The 10,840-nt window shown below is 37.6% G+C and overlaps 3 protein-coding genes across 3 annotated transcripts; 1 reads left to right on the forward strand and 2 right to left on the reverse strand.

The window, feature by feature from the left end:
• Positions 1-286: 286 nt before the first annotated feature.
• Positions 287-2,766, forward strand: LOC106445776 (probable ADP-ribosylation factor GTPase-activating protein AGD6). The gene is made up of 3 exons (XM_013887407.3): positions 287-1,148; positions 1,233-1,322; positions 2,082-2,766. The coding sequence occupies exons 1-3, from the start codon at positions 387-389 to the stop codon at positions 2,583-2,585; spliced, it is 1,356 nt and encodes a 451-aa protein (XP_013742861.2). The 5' UTR covers positions 287-386; the 3' UTR covers positions 2,586-2,766.
• On the reverse strand, positions 2,667-5,184 carry LOC106445775 (pentatricopeptide repeat-containing protein At3g53700, chloroplastic). Its single transcript, XM_013887406.3, has one exon. It carries the CDS (start codon positions 5,099-5,101, stop codon positions 2,834-2,836), a length of 2,268 nt encoding a protein of 755 aa, XP_013742860.2. The 5' UTR covers positions 5,102-5,184; the 3' UTR covers positions 2,667-2,833.
• A 2,433-nt stretch (positions 5,185-7,617) lies between these two features.
• Positions 7,618-10,319, reverse strand: LOC111213305. Its single transcript, XM_022715030.2, has 5 exons — positions 9,135-10,319; positions 8,831-8,890; positions 8,646-8,718; positions 8,320-8,475; positions 7,618-8,154 (listed from the first exon to the last, which is right to left on the reverse strand). Exons 1-5 carry the CDS (start codon positions 9,250-9,252, stop codon positions 8,139-8,141), a joined length of 423 nt encoding a protein of 140 aa, XP_022570751.2. The 5' UTR covers positions 9,253-10,319; the 3' UTR covers positions 7,618-8,138.
• Positions 10,320-10,840: the final 521 nt, after the last annotated feature.

A 10,840-nucleotide genomic window follows, 5' to 3' on the forward strand; every position in this document is an offset into this window, starting at 1 on the left:
AATAAAATATATAAAAAAATCAGTTAAGTGAAATCTATATTTTTAAATACAAGAAACTTAAAAAATAGAAAAAATTTCTTTTAAAATCTAAATATCCGAACCCGATTCAAAATAAACGAACCCGAATTAAAAATACCTGAATCCGACCCGAATTACAAAAATACCCGAACGGATTCTCTATCCTTATACCGAAATATCCAAAAATCTGAAATACCCGATCCGAACCCGAACAGGTATCCGAACGCTAAAGAAAGTTTGTCAGGAACCTCGCACGTGCCAAACACACGTACCCAATCAAACCGAGTTTCTTCTTACCCATTTATTAGGAAGAAGAGGAAAACGACGCATCAATCTGAATCAGATCTGCCTCAGGGCTCCGGAGAATCATGGCGGCGGCGAGACAGCTACGCGCTCTCCAATCCCACCCCGAAAACAAAGTCTGCGTCGACTGCGCACAGAAGAATCCGCAATGGGCCTCCGTCTCATACGGAATCTTCATGTGCCTGGAGTGCTCCGGCAAGCACCGGGGCTTAGGCGTCCACATCTCCTTCGTCAGATCCGTCACCATGGACTCGTGGTCCGAGATCCAGATCAAGAAGATGGAAGCCGGAGGCAACGCGCGGCTCAACAGCTTCCTCTCGCAGTACGGAATCGCCAAGGAGACGGATATCATCTCCAAGTACAATTCGAACGCCGCCTCCGTGTATCGCGATCGGATCCAGGCCTTGGCTGAAGGAAAGGCCTGGAGCGATCCGCCTGTTGTTAAGGAAGGAGTGCATAAGAAGCCTCCGTTGGCGGCTCAGGGCGGTGGCGGTGGAGGATGGGATAGTTGGGGGAATGAGGATTCGTATAGATCTGATATGAGACGGAATCAATCTGAGAATGATTTTAGAGGATCTGGAGGAGGAGGAGGAGGTGGTGGTGCACGTGCCAAGTCGAAGTCGTCGGAGGATGTGTACACGAGGTCGCAGCTTGAGGCTTCTGCTGCGGGGAAGGAGAGTTTCTTCGCGAGGAGGATGGCGGAGAATGAGTCTAAGCCTGAAGGGCTTCCTCCTTCGCAAGGAGGGAAGTATGTTGGGTTTGGATCGAGCTCGGGTCCTGCGCCGAGAAGCAATCAGCAGGATGATGTTTTCTCTGTGGTGTCTCAGGTGATTTGAGATGCATTTTTTTGTATTCGGTTCGTTTTTTGAATGGGGTGTTGATATGATTGGTTATTGGGGAAAAAATGATAGGGGTTTGGAAGATTGTCTATGGTTGCTGCGTCTGCAGCTCAGTCAGCTGCAAGTGTTGTTCAGACAGGAACCAAGGAGTTCACTTCCAAGGTACTTTTAGCACTTTGATTCTGCTTTGATCTCGAGGTTGCAATTCGAAACCTTTGAAAGGCTACATTTGATTTGGGTCAACATGGAGTTTGTGGTGAATATATCTATGTTGATGCTTAGCTTAATCTGTCATCTGGTTGCCGGTAATCACATTTTCGATATTGTCTTATAATCGATTTAGTGTCCTCACTAGTGAGATTCTCTATAACTCTGTATAGAGTGATACGAAGGCCCATTTCTAGGAGACAAAAAAAAAACTACTGGGTTATAGTGTGTGTGCTTGGTCATGAGAGTCTTTAACCTATTTTAGTAATGAGTAGTATATAAGGATTGGGGAGAGCTTAGGGAAAGGGCATCTAGAGATTAGCTGCGGTACTATAATCAGTAACACAATCGCTTGTTTTAGTTTATCTCTGCTTTATCGAAATTGATATGTTTATCAAATCATAAAAACCACAATTCTTGGATGCTCTCTATACGTCTCTGTATAGAGCACAGTTCATGGTGAATATCTGTAGTATCCTTATCTAGTATATAGTTGATGCTTAGCTTAATCTGTCATACACTGGTTATCACATTTTCGACATTGTTATAGTAGATTCAGTGTTGCCTAGTGAGATTATTTATAACTCTGTATAGAACACAATTCTTGGATGTTCTGTAACCTCTGTACATTTTTTTTTACCATATTACTGCTGACAATAGAGTTTTAGTCAAGTGAAGTCAAAATCAGATAAAAGAAACAATTTTTCGTTGTAGGTGAAGGAAGGTGGGTATGATCACAAGGTGACCGAAACTGTAAATGTAGTAGCGACTAAGACAACAGAGATAGGGCATAGGACATGGGGGATCATGAAAGGGGTAATGGCAATTGCGACACAGAAGGTGGGAGAGTACACTAAAGAAGGAACAACTAGCTGGAATCAGCATAATGAAAGTGAGAGCAACGGTTACTACCAGAACTATGGAAGTGGGAATAAGGAAGCAAATCCATCTGCCGGAGGAGGAGGATCACAGTTACCATCAACTGGTCATTACAACAATTCGCAAAAGTCAAATTCATGGGACGATTGGGGAGAGAATGAGACTCCGAAGAAGAACGAAGCAGTAGCTCCAAAGGGGTCATCTGCTTCTAATGATGACGGTGGCTGGACCGGTTGGGATGATGGGTTTGATGGTCATTACCAAAGTGCCGACGACAAGAAATCTGTTGGTCACAACGGGAAACCAGACACCGCTTGGACTGGTGGAGGTTTTCTTTAAAGGTAACCAATGTTGTGTAAGCTCCATAGCCGATTGTTTTTGCTAAAGATTCTCACAATTTTAATTTATATTCAACTGTAATCACAACCAAACATTCTTTTTTCATTCCCCAAAACTGTCTCTCTTGTTCGTAGCTTGATTAACGTTCATTTAAAAAGCATACACATGATTAATAACTGTATTATGATTGCTATATTCATAACATAAATGTCTAGAAATTTAGAAAGTGCTTCTCGAAGGTATCATCATCATCTTGGCCTGAAGTTTCTCCTGGGCTGGCGACTGTCCAAGACACCACCAAGAGTAGCCAAAGCGTCTTGAAACTTCCTGATCTTAACCAAACCCTTCACCATCGAAACCTCTTCCTCCGAGAATTTCGCTTTCTGCATCACCATGTTCATTAACTTAACCAGCGTCTCCTCCATCGACAACGCGAGAAGACCTTCAGCCAACATGTACAACGAAGAAAACTCAGGCACAAACCCTTTCTCCAACAGCTCAACAAGAAAGTCCACTGCTTCACGGATTGGTCCGCCTCCATTACACAGCCCACGGAACACGATCCTGTAAGAGACTGCGTCTGGTCCTGCTTCACTCTTCTCAAGCATCTCTCTAAACAAGTTTATAGCTTCGGTTGTTTTCCTCTTTCTAAACAGCCCTTGAATCACAGGGTTGTAAGCGTGCGGTGTCAAAGCAATCCCTTTCATCTGAATCGACCTCAGAAGCTTACTCGCAACCTCGACTCTACCAGCTTTACACAACCCGCTTATCAAGGTTCCATAGGTCACTATATCTGGCTCGCAACCGTTTGAGGTCATGGCTTGGACTATATCCGCAGCTTTCTTGATGTCACCGCCTCTGCAGAAATGTGTTAGAAGTGAATTATATGTGAACTTGTCAGCTTTATGTCCTTCCATTATCATCTGATCCATGAGCTGAGCCGCGTCTTCTACTCTCCTGCTTTTACAAAGCCCATCGATGAGTGTGTTGTACGTCACCGAGTTTCTCGAAACGCCATGTACTTCCATCTCGTCGAAGATCTCCTCAGCGTCTCTGATCTTGTTGGCTTTGCAGAACCCATCGATCAAAGTGTTGTAAGTTATCACACTCCGCGGACAGCCACTAGACTCCATTTGCTTAAGCATGTTTAGAGCTTCATCAAGCTTCCCTTTAGAGCATAAGCTATCAATCAACATGTTGTAAGTGAACTCGTCAGGCTCGCATCCTTTGCTCCTCATCTCTTCAAACAGCTCCATGGCGACGCGGTGGTTCCTAGTTAAACACAAGCCTTGGATCAAAGAGTTGAATGTACAAACGTCAGGGAGAATCCCTTTGCTGGTGAGAACACGTGCAAGCTCCGTAGCTTCTTCAACCTGATTCTCCTTGCATAACGTGCTGATCAAAGTGTTGTAAGTCACAGTGTTTGGAGAACAGTCTCTACTAATCATCTGATCAAGAACCTCCACCGCTTCTTTCACCTCTCCCAGTTTACACAACCCCGAGATCACGGAGTTGTAAGTATACACATCTGGATCATACCCTTCTTGAAGCATCACATCCATAATCTCAATAGCATGCTTCACATGCCCTGCTTTACACAACCCATTAACCAACGTATTAAACGTGTACTGATCAGGGAAAAACCCGCCTTCATTCGACATCTCCTGAATGAAATTGAGAGCCTCCTCAACTCTCCCTTCCTTACAGAACCCATGAACAATCACATTAACACTGACGTTAGACCAAGAACACCCAAACTCAACCATCTGCTCCCTTATTCTCAACGCACCATCTAAGTCTCCTTCTTCGATGTATCCTTGCATAATCGTTGTGAAAGTCTTCTCATCAGGGACAAGACCGTAACTATGCATATCCTCCATCATCAAGACAGCTGGTCTAAGCTGATGAGCTTTACACAAGGCTTTGATGAGAATGTTAAACGTGGAGACATCTGGTTTAATCCCCCAGACACTCATCTGGTCATGAGCAGACTCAACGAGTCTCAGATTGTTGCTGTCAACTAGAAGGTTCAAGATCCGGTTGTAGAAATGGGTGTCGGGTTTCAACCCGAACTCATTGATCATCCAATGAACAGTGGGAAGAATCTCGTCGTGCGAGTCGAATTGAGCGTAGCTCTCTAACAAAATCAAGAATTGAGAAGTACCCATTTCGCAGGAGGAGGTCTTCATGTCGGAGAGTATCTTCTTGATTGAATCGAAGGAGCCGGAGCGGCCTAGCCGGAGTAGGATCTCGTCGTAGAGAGCAGGGTCGGGGGAGAAGTTGGGTTGCTTGGAGGCGGTGTAGAAGAGGCGGAGGGCGGAGGAGTCGTCGGGCTGGCTACGGAGGGAGTCGAGGAGGTTGGTGGCGGGAGAGGAGAGAGCGGCGGAGTGAGGGGAAGCGAAGGAGACGGTGGAGGAAGGAGGAGGAGTGAGTTTGAGAGAGAAGGGTTGGTGGGTTAGAGTTAGGGAGTGGGAGATGGAGAAGGGATAGAGTTTGAGACAGGAGGAGAAAGCCATTGTTTGTTTGAAGTAAAGAGATGGATTGTGAGCTTCTGAGATGAAGATGAAGAGGTTTAAGGATTTGGGTAAGATGTTTTGTCTTAACAATCTAGAAATCCGACCAATCCGGTTATCGAACTAAGTTTTGACAAACCAGATAGATTCTGATTAAATCTATAATAGTTGGGCCAAGGTATCTGCTAGCGGGCCTATGCTACCATTTTACTCTTGTAAGTTAGAAAGAAGTCAAAACTCACATCACATGCAAACCAGTGTTGATGTTGTTGCAAATAACTTGATTATAATATTTGTGTTGTTTGGATACCAAAATGTGTACATGATGTGAGGATTCATGTGTTTGTCCAAGAAAATGAAATACTATTTTGAACGTTCATTAAAAGAAAAAAAAACTTATGTTTAGGTGTTTCACAACCTCGATTTAGACAGAAGCATACTTGCAGTATATTGAAAAGACATTCATTTTAGGTCCCCGATTAATATAAATTTTTTAGGGTCCAAGAAATTAAAATAAATTTATAATATAATCGTTTAGACTTATTTTCTAAAAACTCTTTCCACATAGTAGACTAATATAGCACAAACTTATTCTTTTACAATGTTAAATTTGTGTATTTGGTGAAAGCGATATATCATATTGTAAAATTATTTTCATTATAGTTGTAAATAAGTTTATTTTTAAAATTTGCCTTAGGTCCCTAAAACTCTTCGCCATCACTGGATCTAGATAGTCGATGCTAATAATATTTCATATCCCAGTGATATACATGAATATTCCTTATCATTCAGACATTCAAAAGTTCTATATGCCTCTTTAATTCAGTTTGAATATGCTATTTTATTGAACGCACCAGATTTTGGTGTTTGGAAGAAGTGACAAATGTATAAGGGTTTTTGATAAATAACGAAGGTTAAAACATAAAACAAGATGAGAAAGGTCATAATCAAGCATAATAATCGATCTCAATTAAATAAAGATAAAGCATGAAATATCCTTTTGTTTTTGCTTAAGATATTTTAATTTTGAAATCTGAAATAGCAACAAAAATAGCGACATACAAAAGCCTAAAGAAATCTAACCGTTCATTTTTTTTAAATAGGGTTGGGATAGTTGTCTGAACCGAACCAGCCTAACAGAAACAAATTTTTGGTTCCAAGTTCGATTCGATTCGATAATTTTTTATTAAAAAAACTAGAGCTATTCCCGGGCTACGCCCGGGATGTTTTCCATATACTTTAATTAAAATTTAGATTACTTTATAATTTGTATTTGAATATAAATATATATTATATACTTAGACTGATTCACTATGCGTGGATTGTTTTTTATAAAAAAAAAATCACAATCATTTTATTAATGTGTATTTTAATTGTCCAACAAAACTTGTATAGTCAAGAGACCAAAAGATGTAGAATGTTAGATTTAGTAGAAGAAAAAAATTATTGTGGATGTTATCAGTTTATCATAAAACTTTTTGGAAGCAAACTGTGTTGTCAACCTTAGAAATTCTGTAATCTACAATGTAATGGTTACAAATTTTAAATTTTAGTTATTAGTTCGTTGGTGCAACACTGAAAAATTGCTTAATAGTTACTATCACTTATGCGGGAAGTTTGGATGAAACATTATTTTCTATTTTCTTTTGTCAACATCCATTTTTAAAGATTGAGTGGTGGTAAATTATTTTCTCTTTTCTTTTGTCGCTTCGGAGAGGCCATATTTTATTTTCTATTTAAACAATAGATTTTAAACCCTAAACCATAAGTTTAACACTTCACTACAGATGTGATGACAATGGATGCAACACTTCAAAACTATTTACAGTAGAAATATTTTATAACTGATGGATTTATTGTTGATTTGATGTGTGTTTAATGATGATTGAATTGTATGTTTAGGATTTTTAACATTGGTGTTATGTGTTTTTAACTAAAAGAAGCTGATGGTCATCTCATTGTTCTTTTCTGGTTCATGGAAAAAGGCGAATATATTTGCTGTTGCTATTCAGAATTTACAAATATATTATACAATAATTGTAGTTGAAAAGTGAGAGTCCTTGCATATATGACAGCTTATTGTGACGGCCCAGCCCGTGACAGTATGTATACTTTCATAAGTCTAAACTAAAGAACCCATAATATATGCACCTGAAGATTTTGTGTTAAAAAGAAGAAAAAGATTGGATTGGTTTAAGACTTTAGGTACATCGATAGCTTTTTTTCTGACAATTTTATTGCGTATAAATTATGTAGTCCTCACTCTAAAAGATTTTTAGAACTATTTAGATAATCAAAATAGAACAATCACATTAAATTTCATTAAATAATACTTTTTTTGTTTTAAGTAAGTTTATAATAATATAATTTGGATAAATAACAATGACCAATCCTTGTACTTCTCTTTTTTTTTTTTTATCTTGTGTGGTTCTTTCATTCTACTTCTCTTTGTTAGTGTTTAAGTCTTTCTTTTATTAGTTTCTTTGCGATTGTTTAAATACCTAAACAAAGAGTGCACATTTAGATCAAAAGATGTAACTCCCGTGAAAGGCCAAGTAATGGAAAGAGTACAAAGAACTCGGTAATAAACTAACATGGTGGAATTGAGACAAAAACAGAAGTACATAGATTCTCACGATAATAATAAGATCATGTTTTGCATATTACAATCCCAAAGCCTTGGCTACCATTTTCAACGCCTTCTTTAGCTTCTTTACCGTCTTCCTCTCTTTCTGGCAGGTCCTCCAAACACAGCATCATGGATTTCTTTATGAGCGATCTCTACCCTTTTTTTTTTTGCCAAAAGATCTCTACTTTGTTCTCCAACAGACTCAACATCACACTCTTCAGGAAGCTCAGTACCTTCCACATTCCCTGTCACCGGCTCACAAGACTTAGTTTTCTTGCACCATCTTTTGATGTAACTGTGGTAGACATTGGGACATGAGCTGCCATTTCATCTTCTGGCAAACCTGCTTTATTCAGCTAGTTTTTGCCTCCTCCACATCTACCATCTCGTCTTTTTGCATCGTGTTCTCTATCAGAATGAAATGAGTCTGAAACAAAATATCAAATACGGTCACATCAGTCGGCTTCCAACTATCAAAAGTAAACAAATGGATTCTCAGAATTGACAAAAAGAAAAGTTTCTAGTTGCTTGTGAGCTGAAAACAATGGAAACCATCGCAAAAACACCTGTTGTAAGAGATTAGAGAGCAAACCTGAGTGTAACATGCGGAGACGCTTCTCTTGATTCGAAGCATTTCTCTCTATATGTGTCTTCCTTCCCACATTGCACCTGAGACTCGTGCCACTTGGTGTAACAGAAACTTCTCCCTCTCATAATATTAACCAACCCCGAACATATATATGCCAATCTAAGTTTTATAATAAATTTTAAAGAAGGCACATTCAATTAAATCAGAGTCAAATATTCACAGTTTCGCATAACTAAATGCTCATCTAGACTCCGATATACAAATAACAAACATGCTATATTCTTCAAATTAAATTATGAATCTGTCAAATCCCAAAATTCATCACTTACTGAATTCTGGGACAGACCTTGGATGAGCATATTGAGAGACATACTGAAGGTATAAGGTCCTGACATACAGCATCTGACTAAAAGAAAGATATGAGAAGTTAGATCAAGCACACATCGATAGACAAAAAAAAAACAACCTTTAAACCAAAAAAAATGTGTATGAAAGATAAGATTAGAAGATTAACATGGAAACAGCATGTTCAAACAACTCTCTCGCCTGCTCCAGCTTTGTCTTCCCATATCTCCTGACAAACTTTGTAAGATAAGTTACCATATGTCTTTAACATGAGGATACTTGAATATCTTGACACATCTTTAATACATATTGAAAGCATCTTATTTTCCCCAAGAAGGAAAGCATAATTCAGAATGATCTGAGGCGTTCCTATCATAAAATCCAATATCTCCATAAACTGCTCTCGTAAGGAAAAGTAAAGAATGTGGTAAGAACAAAAAAAAAAAAGAGAAAAACATATAGGTAATAACAACCTGCAATAAACATAAAAGAATGTGAGGTGGAGACTTGCTGAGCTGAAGAGAAGTTTGGTAGAAGTTGTAATTCAGACTCTAACGGGCCTGCTGTTCGTAGGTAAGAAGGACCGTGCATAGAAGTGAATCAAACGGAATCGTAATACCGACTCTGATGGATCTGCTGAGATGTCATTGAAAATATAGGGCAACTTGAGACTTGCCGGAATTTTGTACAGATTTTAGGGCCACCGATTGATGTTGTCGAATGGAGGATGAAGATTATGGTTCGATATAAGCTTCTATGAAAGAGTTTATATAAGAGTAAACAAAGGGAGGTGGAAAGATAACATCTTTATAGAATTGAATTAGTGAGAGTGGATGGTGATTATTACACAGAAACGGCCTAAGTTGCAGAGATTTGGAACAGTGATGGAGAAGTGGAAAAGTTGGAAACCATTGCTTTGCGTCGAGCAATTTTTTTTAGAGGAGAGATGGGCCCAATGTATTAAATGGCCACTTAAGATTATTGAAGTCCAAATGAATAGACCCAATATCGTTTATCTCTTCTAAAGCTGACGTGGCCGAATAATCATTTGTTATTTGTTGATTTTTTAGTCATACGTGGAGGCTTGAGGGTTGAGGGTTAAGCCCTTTTAGTATTGTATAGATTGGTTTTCAGTTCGGCAAATCAGTTTTTCAATTTTTTTCTCAAAAAAATATTTACAACCAATCCATACTAAAAACTAGAAATGAATTAACTGAGCTAACTAAACTAACCGAACCGGACTTTATTTTTTGTTAATTCAGTAAAATTTATGATGAACCAGAAAAACCTGCATGGCTAGTTCAAAGCATTACATTAAATTAGACATCTAGTTCAAATAACTCATCATATCATATAAACAAAGTGTTTGTAAATAATATACAAAATCAAAACAAGTAATATTTTGGAGGAAAGGTTCACAAAACTAGTGCTGATCTATTAATAATAAGAATCCCAACGTTGAATGGTTGTGTATTTTCATTAGAAAAAAAAACTGATATTAGTGTAAAAAGGTTGTCAAATTATGAAACAATGTGTGTATCCATAATTTTGTGTCTTTTTATTATAATGTCAAAAGTTGTGTGTTTTCATACTTTTCATTTTTTAAATGTATGTATTAGTTTTAAGAGTTGTATCTATTCATAAGTAATAGATGCAACTTTTCATCTAAAAAACTAATAAATACAACTTTTCATGTAAAAAACATGTAAAAAACTTAAAAGATTCAATCTTTTCATATTAATACACTGAATTTTAGATATAAAACATTGTAAATATATATGTAAAATATTAATAAACAGAATGAGAAAAGTAAAGGTGAAAAGACACAACTTTTCATCTCAAAAGTTAATAAATGCAATTTTTCATGTAAAAAAACTTAACAGATAAAACTTTTCATGTAAAAAATTTAAGAGATTCATTTTCATACTAATACACTGATTTTTAGATATAAAACATTTGAAAATATTTGTGAAGTGTTGATAAATAGATATGAGATAAGTAAAAACAAAAAAAAAACACAAGTCTTCATTTCAAAAACCAATAAATTCAACTCTTAATGTAAATAACTTAAAAGATGCAACTTTTCATATTAACACTGACTAAACAATTGTAAATATTTATGTCAAGTATTAATAAATGGATATGAGCAAAGTAAATACAAAAAAAAACACATTTGTTC

Source organism: Brassica napus, chromosome A4 (genome assembly GCF_020379485.1).
Source record: "Brassica napus cultivar Da-Ae chromosome A4, Da-Ae, whole genome shotgun sequence".
Taxonomy (NCBI): Eukaryota; Viridiplantae; Streptophyta; class Magnoliopsida; order Brassicales; family Brassicaceae; genus Brassica; species Brassica napus.